General features: G+C 41.6%; 1 protein-coding gene across 4 annotated transcripts in view; it reads left to right on the top strand.

The window, feature by feature from the left end:
• The window catches only part of ntn1b (netrin 1b), a 55772-nt gene extending 53912 nt beyond the window's left edge, over nt 1-1860 (top strand). For all 4 annotated transcript variants that reach the window (XM_055035485.1, XM_055035486.1, XM_055035483.1 and 1 more), the window contains one exon: nt 1388-1860. In XM_055035485.1, the coding sequence (XP_054891460.1) occupies nt 1388-1707 (320 nt within the window). In that variant the 3' untranslated portion in view covers nt 1708-1860. The remainder of the gene's footprint in view (nt 1-1387) is intronic.
• Nucleotides 1861-18838: the final 16978 nt, after the last annotated feature.

Here is an 18838-nt window from a genome sequence, read left to right as displayed (position 1 = left end):
GACTCGTGGGCTTTTTCTAAAATCTGATGCAACTCCATTTTCGTTTAAAGAGGAAGGTTTTTGTGTTTCCTTCAGTAGTTTGTGGTGCAGCGCTACCACAGGTGAGGAAGGGAACACACTTCTCAAAGGGTTTGGTTTGTTTGATGCAGTGCAGAGTGAAAGTGGACCACACCAGCTGAAAATATAGCAAATGTTGCCATTTTGGTTTTCAATCGAAACAAGATTAAGTCTCCTGGACTCCCAGGCGTGAAAACGCCCTCAGTTTTCCACTGTGCATAGTGTTATGGTGTAAAACCCATACAGTCCTGCTTTAACATTGAAGTGTACTGTAAAAAAGAAAAAAAAAAGAAAAAAAAATCAGAAAAACCCTGGATTCATACAATCATTTTGAATAAAATCAGTCTGCTGCTTTGTGAACTGTGTTCAATTTGGCTCAGGTGAAATCATTCCCACAGTTTTTGATTTAAAAACAACAAAAAAAACCACCATCCACTCACGGCATAATTGGACATTCCTGGCTAAACTCTTAGAACAAAGCCCTTCACTTCAAGCACACATTAGCTGCAACGCTGCCGAGCTGTTTAACCCCCTTGTTGCATTCACTGTGACATGGTAATCGGCAACTCTGCTTTGGGCTCGACTCGTTCCCTGGTATGAAAATATCTACCACAAGCAGAGTCCCAGATAGGTACCAGGTTTTGGGGGTGGTGGTGGTGGGGTTTTTTTGTCCAACTTCACACCTGACGGATCAAACGGGGAAAATAAATTGACTCAGAAGTTCTATTACTTGCAGATGTGGAGTTGTACGCATCAGATATGTTCAAAAGAACTAAAGAAATCCAGCTCCTCCACTGGTGACCTGAGCGCTCGTCATTGGAAAAGTTGTTGTTGGGGTTTCCTGTGGAAACTGGTGCATATTGGTGAGAGTGTTCGCATTGTGGCGAAGGTCAGAGGTCAGAGTTTAAGGGAGGCGCCGGTGACACGCTGCTCTTTTTTTATACAATGTTCTCTAAATGTTTGTGGGAAAAAAGGTGGCGTGGCAACTTGAAATCAGCCACTCGGCTACAATTTTATGTGAATCTTATTGAATGTGTGATGTGCTATTTTGAAAATAACAAATAAACTTGAAAAAAATTGACAAAAAAATAAAAATGTCTGCAGTTTGTAAAACGCAAGTAACATTTCTGTTCTTAGTCTGCAGTGAGCAAAGCACAAATCTCTATAGACATGTTGCTTGTTATTGTTTACTTTTTTTTTTAACTGAACCAAAACACTCATCTACATGTTAAGTTTGCCAAAGTGAAACCAGACTAACTGACCTACTTCCCTTTAACTCATCTTTCACACAGATAGCTGACCCTCTGCTTTTCTTCTTCTTCTTCCCCAGCCGTCCAGGTTCACGTCCTCAAAGGCGACAAGGCAGGCGAGTGGTGGAAGTTCACCGTCAACATCATTTCCGTCTACAAGCAAGGCGGCCACCGCATCCGCCGCGGGGACCAGCTGCTGTGGGTGCGCGCCAAGGACGTGGCCTGCAAGTGTCCCAAGATCAAGCCCGGGAGGAAGTACCTGCTCCTGGGCTCGGACGACGACGCGCCCGGACAGAGCGGCGTGGTCGCCGACAAAGGCAGCCTGCTCATCCCCTGGAAGGACCTGTGGGGCCGCCGGCTGAGGAAGTTCCAGCAGCGCAGCAAGAGGGGGAAGTGCTAAAATAAAAATAAAAATGGCTTGTCGGTGAGAGAAGAGGAGAGAGATTGGTGTGACGCCTCCCGCCGGGATCAAAAGGAGAAGTGATGGTTGATGGATTAACTGAAATAGTCATAAATAAAAGGGACGAAAATATTAAAGTGAAGAGTAGGAGAACTGGTGGAGACTGAGTGCTGCTGCTCTGAGCTGGAGGAAAAGAGAATAATGTTTTTAGGAACTTTTGTTGTGTGTGTGTGAAGGAGCTCGCGCTACGGTTGTTCCGTTTCTTCGTCTTTGAGGTGTGTTATATCGTGTGATTGCAGAGTTTGCACCTAATTCCACAGACACGACTCATACGAAACCCCTCTCTTAGGTCATGATGTCGCTGTACAACAACGCACTTCCCCGCCACGCTGCAAAGCTCCCCGGGGGTGGGAAAAAAAAATACTGCTCTGGAGCATCACAGGACCGCACACACGCCCACGTATGAACGGTCGTTCCTGCAGATCTGCCAAACTGTCGTCTACTTTTGCGAAACGTTTAAACCCGTTCTGAGCTGCCAGTCTCTTGAGTGCCATGTTTCCCGGGAACTTCCTGACCATGTAGGCGCGTTACCTCACTGGGCTCTGGGAACTAAGAGATCCTTCCTTTCTTCTTCTCTGCTCAGCTGTTACCTGCAGTTCCGGTGCATCTGAATATATTAAAGCATCGTTGAAAAGTGAAATTGTTTTGGTTGTTTTCCAAAGTGAAACCATTACGTGAGTTCAATGCCCAATATTTCAAGTGTTCATTTCATTATCATAAATTACAGCTCAGAAAAAGCGACGCTGAAGTGTTTCAGAAAAATTTTAATATCACATAAGATAAGAGTAATGAAACAAGATTTTTCATACATAAATGTTGACCGACTGAAAGTTATGTCCATGGAATGTGAGATACATTCACTCAGTTCTTGAGCTAGGATGTTTTTGTGGCTGTGCTAAGGTGTTTAAGGAGTACTATTGTGCAAAATAAACTTTTTAAATATTATTTTAACATCATGTTAAAATGTTGCTCCCTCACACTTTGTTTCATGCATGTTTGAGAAATCCTTTTAATCTCCCCTGGAAACCAATCAGCTGTCCAAATCACCTGGATGGACCTGGCCCCGCCTTCGAGACGAAGCTCCTCCTCAGACAAGTCATTTCCAAGCTTCCGCCTCTCAGAGCAGGGCTCCCTCAAGACTCCCTCACTCAGCTCCTTCAGACTAGCCAGCAGCAATTAGCAAACAGCTGGTGGAGCTGATCGATCTGCTGATCTCATTATAGTAGCTGCTGCTCAGTGCAACATTGGTAAAAAAGTTGTTAAAGGGTTAATAGAAGAGCTGTGTTGTGGCGCTTTCCTGAAGGCGGAGATTCAGAAAGAGCAGGAGCTTCTTAAAGAGACAGAGGCCAAATTTCAAGGTATTAAATTCTAAAGTGAAATTAGTTTGAAGTCATATTTGGTTTATTTGGTTTTATAACAATTGAAGTTATTGTGTTATAAAATGGCAATACGTGAATGGAAAACACAAAATGCTGACCCTTTATGATCCTTTTCGCAGTCGATCTTATGTGATGTCATTTTCTGACAATCTTAGATTTGATCTATAATAAGTATTTTACAGAATCTATGCGAGTTTTCCTTTTGAAACAAATTCCTGAACCAAATTCGCTTTTCAACGACTTTCCGATTTATTGTTGTGACCTCTGCAATGTAAAGTAACTGTGTGTGTGCATACGTCATTGTTTATCTGTTGTTTTTTTTTTGTAGAAGATGCCGATTTTATTACCTAGATTGTAGAGTAGACGTGTCAACGATGCACTTACGTCTTTTTTTTGTTTGTTTGTTTTTTTTTTTTTTTTACCAGCCTAAAGTTTTCAAACTTATGGGATACGTCCGCAAAACGTTCCAACTTCGCGTAAAAGACGCGCGCTCGTCGCTTAGCTAGTCTGAAACTCGACCTGCCTCTCCGACCAACTGATGTCTCACAGAAGAATCTAATAACGGACTAAACTTTTAGAACGTCTTCTAGAAACCCCCACATGCTCACCTTTCACTGTGGCTGACGAGCCTGATGACGATTGTGAATTATGCACATTTATTTTCAAAAACAGTGTTGAAAAGAAGAAAAAAAAAACCCTGTGGAGTGATAAAATGTCACAGATGTTTATTGTGCAAGTGCGTGTCAAGTATTCATCACCTCAAAGTGTCTTTTTATTTCGACGGAGAGATTCTTCTGTCTGTACTTGGTACTCGACATAAAGGCATGACTGACTGTCTGTATGTGAAATAGCTGTATAGTATTACTCCTCTTCTTCCTCCCCTCTTGTTGTTAAACCATTAACCTGATATTCTGTGTCTACATGTGAACCTAACCCTTGTTTTCAACATTAGAAGCTTAACGAGCGGAAATTAAAAAGAAAAAAAAAAAGTCCGCCGGTGTACATCAAAGTGTCGCGTAACGGTACGATGTGCCGCTTGTACTCGGCGCATCGCACCGTTTCTGTTTGATGGAAATTTGATTCTGCGAGCAGGACTGGGCCCAAATGTTTCTTCCCTGCTTTTTTTTTTGCTTTGTTGTGGGGTTTTTTTTGGTTTTGTTTTTTTTTACCTTTGTTCCTGAAAGGTACTTTCCTACCAGGCCGCTCGTCCTCCGTAAACAGAACCCAACAGTTTCCTCCTCGTGTTTATATTCCTGCTTGTAAATGTTGTTAGGAGTGTCCGGTGCAAAACGGTTGTGTAATGTCTTGTAATACTAATATATTATGTTTATCATAAATGAATATATTTAATGACACATGAGACAATGTGGCTTTTTGTCTGTTTATTGGTTACCTAGGCGTTTGAGTTTCTTTTATTATTATTTCTGCGTTGGTTTTATGGAGCAAAGAAAAAAGAAAAGTTTTAAGTGTTTTGCTAAATGACTCCATTTAAACTGTTTTGATTCCCGCCACAAACGCAAAGTCCATAAATCTTCATTTTAAAGCAGTTCATTTATTTAGAAGGTATGCAGAGCAAAAGTTGTCACCAAAAAAACACAAAAGAAGTCATTAATTTATGTACATAAATATTGAGTTAACTGAATCGAATCACATTTCAAGCCAATTACTTAAATTCCAATTTGATCCAAGTTATAAAACAGTTCAGTCACTTTCAGTTTATTATTCAGATTGGAAAACTAAACATTCACAGAAAGACACCGTCAACAAAAACCATCTGCCATGACGCAGAGAGCAAAAAGGCTACATGGGAGAGTAGCAGGAGAAAGAAGAGCAGTCAGTATGTCCTCCAGCTAGCTAAACCTGACCTCCAGCTGGTGATAACCTGAGTTACACCAGACGTTAAGGTTTCTAAACCTGGAAAGTTTCACAAAGTGTTAGTCTTAAAGGTAGACCAGGTGTCGGCCTCACGGACTAAACCAGCTAAAATCTTCTTCACACTTCAAGAAACTGTAGGAACCAGTAGTAAACCTACAACCTGCAAGCAAACAGTCCAGCCCTGAAGTTTCAATTCATGGACTAGTTTCTCCATCAGTCTTGGACAGGATGTTTCACACTTTGGCAATCATCCAGAGGAGAAAGACGGAAATCCCACAAACCTGCTTTTAATACGGGATTAACTTTTTTCTATATGTCCTCCGTCGGTGCTAAACGTCCGCAGGTCACCGCGTAAATCAATAACGGCTCTCGGCAAACGTTTCCTCTGGAAGTCACATCGTCCGCAGCGGCTGCGTCTTTTTATCCAGTCTGAGTCAAATCGAAATAACATTCGCCCACTGCTGCTGTCTGATTGTAAACGAGTGCTTTAACCTCACTTCTAATGTGGTTTAGTCAAATCATGTGTCGATTTGACTAAACCACGTAACAATTCAAACATGGTCCATACTGAAAAAAAGACAGGAGCTTTAAATATGCTCTTAATTGGTCACATTAACAGTAAATAAAGTCCGCCAAACTTTATTTACTGTGGGTTGAGTGCCTTTTTGACCAATTAACACTTTTTTTTTAAAGTTGGAGCCACATTCTCTTTTCTTTCAGTGTTCAGAAGCCAAAATGAGACTTTCAGCTGTTTCCATTCGCAGGAGTTATATTTCTCACATTAGAGCACAAATTACAACCTATATGTTCTCACTTTCATTTACTTTTTATAGTTTTTTTTTTTTCAAATTTTTTTATTGCATTTTGAGCTGAGAGGTCCTTTGCCACCGTGGGAACCAGGCCTGACACTTCATTACTTTTAAATCCCTACGTTGTGTGCCAGCATGTTGGGTATCCAAAACGCTGCTCTCAACACTTCCGTGTAATTTCTCCAAATCGTTCTTGGGTGACCATTGTGTTACACTTCGCTCCCCAAGATTGATGTTCGACACATAGCCAGAGGTCGGAAGAGTATCCAATAATTGCGCTCATGTCAGAGCAGCAGGAGTTCGACATATTTTTACTCAGAAGTAATAAGTAGGATATTACTAAAGTATGAAAAAAGAAAAAGAAAAAGTATTTGGTACTCAAGTACAGAGCAACTGATCAGAACGTTTAAAAGTGACACCACATGGATCCAAATAATAAAAGCTATGTGAAAATAATTGCACTTCAAGCAATAATGAGAATAATTCATATAACGTCACCTTCTTAAAAAATAATGGCTTCAGACATTTTTTTTTTCCTTCTCTGTTTGCATAAAACTGTCATAAATTGTGAGTTTGTAAGTGGACCAAAAGGCAGACTGGAGCTTGGAGCATGGTGTCATGTTGACGGATTTAATGAAGAAAAAAAATAAATAAAATAAAACCTGCAACTAAAAACCGTGGAGACACGGGGAGGAACCGAGAATGAGTTCCATGTTTACTGGGGAGGGTGATTAGTGAACAAGAAACAGATAGCTGATTGGAAACAGGCTGCAGGTGTGAGGGGAGAGAGAGAGAGAGAGAGCACTGGGGGCGAGAGACACAGTTAAAATAGAGGAGCAAGATGAACTGCATTGACTGAGAAGGACTGAAATAAATTCACACAGAAATGAGGCTAACCAAAGAAAGAGACGAACACACAAAAAAAATCAAATCTCAAAAACAATTTTTATCATTCAGTGAAATTACTCAGTGGTTTGAGTATCTAAAGATTTAACTCAAATGACAGTAGTCATAAAAAATTACTCAATTAATGCTCAAAGGTAATTATTGTTTTTTTGTTGTTATTGTTTTTTCAAAACACTTACTCAGGTGAATGTAACTAGTTTCTACCCAATCTTATTGCTCTTCAGCAACTTTTGTGGTCTTGAAATTCCTTTTGCGTTGAGTTTTATCTCTGCTGAGCCTCAAGCCTGAGCACAACGGAAAGAATCAAATCATATTGATTCCCTCTGACAAGATTCCCTCTGACTCTCCAGCATCACAGCAAAAACAAAAAAACAAAAACAATCAAAAAACACAACTCCTCTTCTAATCAAACATTATTTATCTAGAATGTTGACATTTACGTAAGCGGAGGATTTTGCGGGACTTTTCAGAAACGCTGGACCGAAGTTGCCAGAAAATATGAAGCAAATAAAACATCGGGAGCAAATGAATTAGAGCGTTCGGCTGCTGCCAGAGAACTTGTCCTGCAGCGCTGATCATCATTTGTGTTGGACCGAGCGCCAGCATAAACTTCACAGACAATAAGGACTGGCTGTAAGATTGCTATAACACAGGCATATTAGTGAAGAGATGATATCACCGACGTGTCTAATCCAAACCACAGATGTTTTTGTTGAAGCTGGGAGGCTTTGGGATCCGTGGAAACTCCTTAGCTTATTCCTATCGGGACGGGGGGGTAGGGGGGGTTTGTGGGTGTCGACACACAAACATGCGGTTCTGAACTCGCCGCAAACGAGAGTCCGTCTCTCTTTCGGATTGCGCGTCGGGTTACGGATACGCTCTCGGAAACGCCTGGCCGAGCAATTGTCCGTTCGGCGCTGAAAGCTTAAGCGGTTTTACAACACAAATCTATTAGGATCACTCTCAAGTCTGCTGGTGAAAAGGAATCAGAAGAACTTTTAGCTGTTAAATGTTTGAATTTCCTGTTTAAAGCTCCCTCGTCGTTATTGTCCAACGAAACAGAGTCTGAGCGTTGCACAGCCTTTCGGTTGGACTTCGGTCGCTGCAGCGATGTGGAGGCGGGAGGGAATGGGAGCGTTGAAAAGGGGGTCTGGTGTGCTTGAACTTTTCCTCTCAAGGATGGAGCTGGAACAAGAACTTCAACATGATACAATCGCAGCGTTGGCCGTTCGTTTCCCGTAAGCCGGACTTCGTTTGGGCGTTTGGTTTCCAGCTGCACCACCCTGTTGGAACTTTCCAGAGACTGGCGCTCCTAGATGAAGTAGGACAATTGTCCTTGTTGGAGGGGAGGGGGGCTGTAGGCAGGGTGACATGCTGAGGGTGTCATTGCTTTGATGACAGGGTGGCCCTCTGACCTTGGAACATCAGCGATGCGCCTCGCTTGGAAATGGAAACCGGCTGGACAAACGGCCCCCAAACTCCTGTGACCTCCACTCCATGGTGGAGTCAGGATGGAAAAACTCCTGATTTCTTTATCAGATTCGGCCTGTGAAAACATTCAGGGGGCTTTAGATTTACTGCCTTTTCCTTATTGTTCTTTACCCTCTTGTTTTGCCCTTGAAGGTAACCGGTGAGCGTTACGAGGCCTCTGCGGCTCTCTGCAGTCCTCAACAACATTACATCGTGAGTTATGAGACTTCCACGCATGTGGCTGAGTTTTATATTTCCGTGGAGGCCGACGCCGCCTTCAAGGTACTCTGGTACCTTGCAAAAGTATTCGTACCGCTGGAGCTTTTACCAATTTTGACACACCTAACAACCAAAACCTTAACAATAAACGCAATTTTTTACGCTAATGCGCCAATGCAAGATTTGGTGTGGCCAACTGCTTTTGGCAGGTACGCTTATTACCTGTGTGTGATTTAATGTCAGTATAAATTCAGTGTCAGACATTCGCTAGAGAACAAACAGCATCACGAACGCCAAGGAACACAGCAGACCTGACAGGCTGAAGTGTAAAGAAGTTTAAAGCAGGGTTGGGTTACAAAATAATATCCAAGTCTTTGAGTATCTCGACTGTTCAACTCATCATCTGGAAACGGGAAGAGTTTTCCGCTGAAACATCTGAACAGGCAGGGCAGGTAAGGAAGGTAGTATACAGAGAAACAACAAAAAGATCCGGAGTAAATCTTGAGGAGCTGGAGGACAGTCACAGGTCAGGCGGCAGACATGAGTCATAAAACAGAGGAAAAAAATAAAAAAAATAAAGCCAGCGTCCAGAGACGCAAAAACGCTCCGTTTGTAATGCGGGAGATAATGAGGAGGCGTCACAGCGGAGACCCAGGGAAGGGAAAAAGGAGCTAGTAGTTATCTGGCAACATGAGGTTCATTATATCACTATCAGACATGGACTTCATCTTCATTCAGCTGTACATTTGAAATCCATATATTGATCAAAATTTTATTGCTCCAATAATAATAAAAATAAATATGTAATGATAAAAAGTATCATTGTAAATAAATACAATCATAAAACCTAAGAGCTGGAGTTAAAACGTTAAAAATTTTGTTTTTACACAAACTATGAATTTTGTTCCTTCACTGACTAAAATACGGAAAACAAAGCGTGTATTCACGAGAAACAAAACTGCATGAAAATGACTTGACAGGGTCTTTATGTCAACACCTTCAGCCCCTCCCCCACCTCTTTCTTTAACTTCTTTCAATCTCACCAAAAGCGGCCTCGGCTATTTCCAGGTCCACCGGTTCAAAAGCTGCATTTCTGGCCTTCTGCGCCGCAGCACAAAGGTCTTTCCTATACATCAGGAGAAAGTCTCATTGGAGAGCGGGTCTCCATCCCATCCCAGTGTTGGGCCCGGGACAGAGGGACACACACACAGACCGAGTTGATCCTTTTCATTCTCATTACCATTCCCACACAGGGTTAAGCCACTTGGCTTTTGGACGGTATGTATGTGCTGTATATTTCCCAACCCCTCGCCCCTCCCTCTCAGCCCCGGAGCTCCAAGTTAAATGATCAGAAAGACAATCGGGTCATAAACCGGTTCTTTTTAATGCCTCTTCACTCACACTGCCTGGGACCTAAAGATGCCGGAGTGGAGAGAGTGTGTGTGGATGTGTGTGTGGATGTGTGTGTGGATGTGTGTGCGCTGTGAGGAGAGTCCTTCAGTTTGCCTCACAGCAGACTATACACTATAAAACTCAACTGCCCCAAATCAAACTTAATTTCTATTTGGTTTTGTTGACTCAATTTTCACGATTTGATTTTTCTTCATGTGTTTTTTTTGTACGTCAAAGTAAATCTATGTTCTTTAAGCGCTCTTTTGCCATTTACTCCAAATCCAAATGCTTTTCTCTGGATAAACCACCACTTTGATCTCATTGTTTTTCTATTGAATCCCCTTCCGTTGAATTCAAAAATACTTTATTGATCCCAAAGAGACATCAAATGACGTCGTGGTAACTCGTATGAGACAAAAATTCTCCAGAGCCGTTGCAGATGCCGGTGGCTGTGAGCAGGAACTATTTCCTGTAGCAGTCTGTGTCACAGCGAGTTGGAAGTAGCCTCCGACTGAAGACACTCGGCTTTATGAATCATTATCATCTGTGCAAACTGCAAACAACCTAAAAGTGTCCTGCGTGCACAGTGCAGGACGCAATAACATCACACCTGGCGACTCTCTGTGTTTAGGGAAGTAAACATGGATGGTAACGGTAATCCTCATTACCATCCGCCGTGGTTGGAGATTTTCTTACTGCGTAAAACACTGGGGCACCTGGCCCCAGTGTTTAAGTTTAAGCTGTATGGTGTGCTTTAAAGGCCACAACATAAAAATAAATAAATAAACAAACAGTACCTGCCGAAGCCTTGAGTAAAGGTTCAAGTACACAATGGTATAAGTATGCATGTCTGGAAACGTTCAAGCTTCCAAACAAACAAAACAAAATATTCTGATAAACTTAAAAAAAAACTCACTGCCTATCAAAACTAACTTCTTTGCTGAGATAAATTGCTGAGATAATCAATATTTCAGCAGCATTACTCGCAATAAGTTGAACATGTGATGGTGAAATATTAAAATTCTTGATTTTTGTTAAGTCTCTACCCAGGGAGAGTGCCAGAGCTAAGGATTTATTGTGAAAATACGTTAATATTTGCTATTTTTTAAGGGAAACTGACTTGAACGACCCCCAAAAATCTCCACTGACAATTATGCCACAGATTGTTGACTGTTGTATTTTTTTTTTCCAAAAAAAGGAGAGATACTTTCACCAATAAAGCAGCCATTTAAAAGGGAAACTTTCTGAATATTTATTACTTCTGGTTTGGAATGCTGTTAATAATGATTTAAAAATATCATAATGCATAATATATTTTTACAGCATCTTTTAAGTGGCTGTTTTATTAGCAATAAAAACAACTTCTTTTAAACTTGACCTCTAGTCTGAAGACAAAAACCAGATTGTCAGTATTTTGTGTATAAAAACAAGAAAATTGCTTTGGATGGATTTTTTTTTTACTGTCATCATCCCTTCCTGCTTCCTCGCAATCATACGTGAAAGTGTTGGCTTGCAACAAAAAAAAAAAAGAAAGAAAGAAAAACTCTGGGATTAAACAAAGTGCAGAGTGACTTCGGGGTCTGGGATCTTCAAATAAACCCTGCCTGGGTGTCATGGGGACCAGGAAGTGGAATTAACCGCTATATTAGCTGACCTTCATCTCGTTGTTTGTCCCAACCTGGCTGGCTGGGCCCTCGGCCGGCCGGTAACCACGGCCTCCGGCTCCAACAATGCCGGCATTTCCATCGGTAAGAAAGAAAAACACTGGCTTTAGGGGGTTTACTGAGCAAACACGACGAGCCGTGCCAAACACTCCTGGCTCCCACATTTCACAATGGCTTTCTATATTGCCATTTTTTTTTTTTCTTTTCTCGCCCCTCTTGTCGCCCGCTGGAGCTCTGGGAAGCCACCACAGTTCTGGGTCGAGTGTGGGACAGAAACTTAGGAAAGCAGCGTTGACCTGTGTGTAGAAGCGCTCTTTTTGGTGAATAACGCAAAAATAACACGACGAAAATAAGGACACGGCGGTTTTGATTCCGTGTGGCTGAAAGGTAAAACATGTCTCCTCGCCCACGGAGAGCTTTGTTATTTATTCATATTTAGGTTGCGTTGTGTCACACCTCTCCACGCCTTTAGGTGGAGCCGCTGACAAGAGGAAAATGACAAACGGTAGGAAGAGTAAGAGATGATTAAAAAGTACCCTCACTCTACTTTGCATGCGTACTGCGTCCCATTCTCCACATCCGCCATTCGCCCCGCCTATTTTTGGTCCTATTTCCGCCCCTACGCGAAGCCTGCATTTTTACGGACTTCGGCAAAGTGTATTACCCACAATTCATTGCTGCATGTGATGTTTTGAGCTGAAAGGCAGACCTATGGCAATGTTTTGTTGTTTTTTTCCAGTCTTTATAGAAACATCAAACAGAATAGCATGACACATTGGCACTAAAAAAAGTTGATATGATAGAAAAAAGAAGAAGTAAAACGAATCGTCACAAATGCGAGACAAATTCCAAATCTTAAATAAAGCCAGTGGATTAAATATGCAGTATGATAGTATATAAATGTATAGTAATTTAACTCTTCGTCCAGTGAGACATTTTGGGCGAGAGGCCGGGTTCACCCTGGACAGGTCGCCAGTCCATCGCAGACATTTTAGTTCTAGAAGTCTATTTATTTTTCAAATGCAGCATCAGGCTTTTTTAAAAATTATAATTATTATTATTTTTATACAGCACATGCCGTATGTTTGTCCTTAACTTTATACCAAACTAACTTTTAGCAGCATAAATGAGTAAAAATAAATAAATAAAAAACAATTAGTCAAATCACAGACTGTTAAAGTGAATAGTTGTACATATTTTAGGTATTATTTTAGGGAGGTGTTGATATGAAATCAGGCTTCTTCAATCTGACGCCCCTAAATAAAGTGCCATAAAATTTATTCATTCATTTTTGGTTCACATGCTTGTGGCCTCCAAGCGCCTCTGGTTTAATAATTCTACTAACAATATCACATTTGTTCATATTGTGCAAAGACATAAAAACAACAACCAAACAAATTAGCAAGAAAATCATTAGAAAATAATGTTACAGGCATAAAGATAAAAAATCAGGGCAAAAATCAAAAGTAGCTAAATTAATGATAAATTAGGCATGAATAAGACACAAGTGTTTATAATTGAAAGCATGTATGCTATACTAAAGAAGGACTTTTACATTTTAGCTCATGTGGCAGAAAGTTAGGATACAAATACATGCCAGCATTAATAAGAAGTGATCGGCTACACAAGCAGAAAAAAACTCTGTAAAAACGGATCGTAAGTTTTGCGTTCATGTCTGTTTCTTTCCACGCTTCTTCCGAAAACCGAACTGGACTTGAGAGGACGTCTTCTTTGCGAAATCCCTGAATGATCAAATCGCCACAAACCCTTCTGTTTAAAAGCTCTGCGCTCTGTTTTTGCCATCACTTCCAATGTCGCTCCTTCCAGCCACAAGCGAGCGCAGGAGCAGAGTAAAAGTAAAGGCCGCTTGTAAATCAGCTGCCCTGCTCGCTCCGATTAACGCGGGGAGACATCAAACGGTCAGGAAGCAGAACCTTTGCGTAAAGAAACTTTTTACCGCGTGGTTTTTGTCTCTTCTGTGCTTCTATTAGAACAATGGATAAATATGTGCGGTTGAGAATGGTTTAAAAAAAAAAAAGAGTAGTAAAATATCCCAGCATTTTGTTCTTTCCAGCCCAGAATATCCATCGCGGGGGTTAAATGTCGGCGATACGACGAATGGGATCAAAGAGAAAAGAAGGAAATTTAAGCTGCTGTTCTGATTTAAGGGACGATGGTTGCTCCTAAGGTCGAACTTGAGTGTGTGTGTGTGTGTTTGTGAACGGCAGCCTGCGTGTTTGTCTCGGTATGTGGTGGGATTCGGTGGAATTGAAGGGGGCGTTCGAAGCCCGGGATCAGACACGTTTCAGCCTCAGTAATCATCCGCGGGGTCACCAGAGGACGGCCAGGGGTCACGCTGGCAGCCAGGAGGGGATCTATTATCTCACGTTTAACAACCAAACACACACACACACGCACACATTCACCTTCAGCAATGTAACCTTGGGTGTGCTACTGTGGTGATATTATTATTCACAGCGAATGAAGGGAGAAGGATAAATATTCCTTTACACAACAAAAAGTGATGGAATAGTGTTTTTATCAGTTCCGTTGGATAAATTTGATTTCTCTTTTTGATGAGGGCGGGAAGTTCAAACTGACTCAACGTATCGCTGAGATAAAAACGAAGTGGCTTTGTAGCGGTCTGGGAACAATTATACAGACATTTCAGCATCCTGATTTATTTGTTTATTTTTTTACGCTCAGAGTCCAGCTTAGGTTCTGGTCTCGCTTTAATAAAGGGACGCAAAAGTTACATGGCAGCGAGGGCGGGGGGCAGTAAATTCTCCCGTTTTTATTCGGCATGCATCACAGCGGTACACCACAAGGCAACAAAATGGACTCGGTCAGCATTTTTTGACAAACACCACCACTCTTGAATGGTTTCTGCCATTTTGAAAACGGAAATGCCCTCCAAACGGAAGTCGGAGAGAGACGGGGGCAAAGGTGACAAAACGATTTAAATACATTTATGATTCTGATAGTTGCACACTAGAAACACCAATGAATTAATCACATAATAAATGTGATCCATTGACCAATATCTTTTCCAAACGCATTACTCTTGTGTCCACAGGCTAATAGTAGAGAAAAGATTAAGAGAAAAAAACTGAGTTTTATTGCACTGAGCAGCAAAGAATAAAATAAAAACCACAGTACCATGAAACACAATGACCCCCAACCATCCAGTAAAAACCATCCAGTCTTCTGATTTATTCCCCTTATGCAGTGAAGGAAGGAAGACTTTTTTTTTTGTTACATAAGGTTTTTGATGTATGTATTTGCAGACTGTGACCACTGCAGTTGTTTTTGCTCATGTTCTTTTGGTTCAATACTTTATCCTATGCACTGCAAATGTTTTATTAATGATGTTTCACAATGTCAAGTAGTCTGGGGGAAAAAAAGACACCAAAACACATTTTGTGTCTGGTTTCAGCCTAATTTCACCTGCTCAACATTTGCATTTAATATTCAACACAAAAGGCTGATAATTTTCCCCATGCACATTTTGGAGGGGTGTGCGCGTCCCTCTCCTAGCGAGCCAAACGGATAAGCTCACTATGTGGGCATGAATGTGGGTTGGTCATGCGAAGGCAGGAGCCAGGGTTGACTCGATATCATTCTGCGTGTGTATCGTTGGTCGTTTCTCCAAAACAACCAACCTCTATTTTCTAGGGAAGAGCTGGCATTCCACGCAGGTAAGTGGGTTGTACTTTTGGTTTGTGACCTGGATCACTAGTCAAATCCAACTGGCAGAAGGCATGTTGTGGATCAGTTACCAAGGACCTTTGAGGCCCAGTTTCCACCGATCGCATCATGTCAGAATTCCAGCCATCGTAAAATGCCATTTTCTCTAATATCACGCGGTGCAAGTAGTTAATCCGTATGGGAAGCTCAGATTTCCCAACAGATTTATGGAGATTACAAGTTACAAGAGCTCTGGGCAGCCACGGCTAATGAGCGACTCATATGTATGACCACAAAGTGACAAACCATGGCTGCAACCCAACAGGTCCTAAAATTGTTGTGCGAGAGAACACAAACACTCCTCTGTGAAACTAATTTAACAGCTGAGCTTTGTTCATGTTGCTGGGAGAGACGTTGATAGAACGAGCACTTCTAATGACACGGACCCATTACCAGAGTGTGCCAGCGCATCTCAATGCTTGGCCATCACTCAGGAGGAGATGGGAATCTGTCAGCACTCCGACAACAAGTGTCCAGATGCCTTCCCTGCAAAATACGTGCACTTAATAAGTTCTCACTAAACGGAACAAGAGAGAATATTATTCTATTTTGATGAATAGAAGAATATAGTTTGCAAAGGGTTTATTTATTGAAAAGACGCGTTTATTTAGCTTTCATTGGAGGTTTAGATTTTTTAAATAAATGTAAGCTCCAGTCAAGATCTTTTTTTATATTTGTACTCTTCCTTTTAAAATTGAGAGCAGTTACTGGGAACCTGTAATTAGTAATCCACGGCTGCATGTTTCTTCGGGGAATAAATATGGTGCGACACATAGGATAATTTCTCTTAGGGCCTATCCTAATACATTCTATACAAAAACTGTAGAATTGGGACGGTACGGGTTATGCCATCGACTTGGACCTCTGCGACATCCAAAATGGCTTCACTGGTCACTGTTTTGGCATCTGTACCGCTGAAAAGTACAACTACAACAAGCAATTGATTTTAAATGAGCAGAAAAGGTGTTTTTGCATTTTGAAGTCATTCCAGGAAATATTTGGCTGCTTAAATTTGTTTTTTTTTAATCTCTTATTGAATACAGAGCAAAATTAAATCGTATTCACACATGCAGAGTTGAACGAATAAAAAAATTAGTTCAATACTTTACATTTGAAAGTTAATGACTGTAGCTGTGTTCCCATTGACTTTGTAATTGCGCCAGTTGGAATTATGAAAATAAATGTATTTAATGGAAACATGCCAATTTACAAAAAAATTTTCTGAAAGTTTTCAGAAAAAAAATTTTGAAGCTAAGATTCCATCTGTGTCAAAATGAGTGTATTTTGCAAAACTACAATAAAATTACTGCTTTTCACATCACACGAGTCACGGGACCAACAGCTGGACGTTTCTACTGGCGGAAACAACGAAGACGACGATGACAGGAAGTGGTAGGAGGATGATGTTGCGGCATGTTTTTTAATGACTATCGCATAAACACACTTACTCAATTGTGATTTTTAATTGCCTTATTTATTTAATGGAAACACTGCAATTGTAAAAAAAAAAATGTTTTTTTTTTTTGACACTGGCGGAATATTGACAAAGTTTTGTGCATATTTCTTATGGAATCTCAGCAAAAAGTCCCTCACATGAATTATTATCCCAAATGTCTCACTTCAAAGAGCAAATAAAATGCAGCCAAAAAAGTCATAAACACTTGTTCTCTGTTCTCCACTTCTGTTCTTGGAAACTTGATATTTTTCCCCGGTTCTTCTGTTTTCAAGTTCAGATCAATATGCTCATTTATATTGGCAGTTTGTGCTTATTTGCTCTAAATTAAAACCACTGACGTGAGCCCAAGGACCACAGTTATAGAAGACTAAGAGCTGCCACTATTGGCAAAAGTAAGTTTTGCGCATATTATTAGCAGCAAGGGTACTGATAATTATGGGAGCAACAATTTAAGTAAAATTTTTTTCTAAATTTCTCAGTGAGATCGGGTTACTGCAATCAAACAGAACACGTTTTCTTCCAGTATTTTCTTGGATGAGACTGTCCTCCCTGACGACGAGGCGGACCTCAAATGCTCCCTCTCTGAGGATGTGTGAGATCCGCCTCTGCTCGACGTTGCGGCGGAGAAAGGAAGATGGCGCTGCTGACTCACCCGCGCTCTCTGGACTGCGGCCGTCGTCCGGCTCGGAGTGGACGAGTGACGGACCCGTTCCTGTTTCTCAAAGCGTCGCCACTAGTGTGTCAGCATCCTGCCGTCGCCGAGTTTGATACGGAGCTCTTCCTACGTGGAAAGTGAACTCGTGATCGACACTGAGATATCGATACCTCGATGCTTCTCGATCTTTATGAGCTAAACTCCATTCTCGGATCAAATTAGTATCACTTTTTGATGCTTTGGTTATTTGAAGAAATGCATACCATTAAAGAAAATGCAGAAAAAATAAAACTATTGAGATGTCTAAATTTTTTAATTGGTAGAGAACTACTTTTCCTTCCGCCTGGAGCGGTGTGATACCAGAAGTGCCCCTTTATTATCCAGTTTTTTTCATGTTTTGTTTTTCCTTTTGTTCATCTGGACAACACTTTCTCGTACCTACTGTTCTTTTAAAGTGCTTTATAAGTACATTTATTTATTTCTATCAACAAAATGTTCTCTCAGTTTCAGTCCTGGTTATTTCTTCCATATTAGTTAACAGCACTAGCCTTGTGTTTAAGTGCTGTGTCCATAAACCCTTTGAGTGAGGCATCAGATCAGAGGTCGGAACCGCGTCAGGTGAACTGGGAGGCCACGTTCTGTACGTGACTTTTACTGGAGAAGGCAGATCATATGGAATAGATAGACGTGAGCCCTGAATCCTTTTTATTGCACTGCTTCACCTTGCGTGAGGCATCAGCAGTAGGAAGAGTGGAAACAGCCTTGGCGTAGACTCAACAGCTAGAGATGTCTCTCTCTCTCTGTGTGTGTGTGTGTCAGTATGAGAATGAGATGTGTATCTGATCGCAGTGATTTCTACGGTCCAACATGTGAAGCCTTGACCGCTTCCCCCCCCCTTTCCTCAAGCCCCTTTCCTCTCTCCAGGGAAGGTGCCGTGAAACGCTCAATGGACGTCTCTATTCCCAGCATCTGGCTCTTAGAAGTGTCTGCGAACACATGGGCTCATTAGTTCCACCTCCGGGTGGACTCCTGCCCGATCGGCGCTGATGTGATCTCACAGGGGCCCGGGCCAGGCCTCCTGAGGGACCCATAACCACCCAGGCACCAGAGCAAATAGCTCAGAGCTTACGCACGCTTCTTTATGGCAGGTGATTCTTTGCCCTCTTTCCAAAGCACGCAAGAAACTTCAAAGTCCCACGCTTGGAGCGCTGCTCTCATCCTTGGCTTCCTTACGTCTTCGGAGCCGAAACCTTGGCCACAACCAGAGTTAGGCAACAGCAGGTGAGGTCACCGAGGGTGCTTTGATAAGCAAACCAGAGGATTTGGAGTCGTCCCAAATGTGTCTGTATCTGAAGGAAAGTACAACAGCATGTTGATTTTCCAACCGATTTGACCATATTAGGACCAGAAATAGTTGCTGGAAGCATAGTTGATCTTTTTGTTTCCATTACAGCTGCAAGTTTTGAGGGCCTGATTCTCTTTATTAAACAGCGACAGCA

Source organism: Poeciliopsis prolifica, unplaced genomic scaffold, assembly GCF_027474105.1.
Source record: "Poeciliopsis prolifica strain line A6 unplaced genomic scaffold, Auburn_PproV2 SCAFFOLD010, whole genome shotgun sequence".
NCBI lineage: Eukaryota > Metazoa > Chordata > Actinopteri > Cyprinodontiformes > Poeciliidae > Poeciliopsis > Poeciliopsis prolifica.
This window is presented reverse-complemented; position numbering and strand designations above follow the sequence as displayed.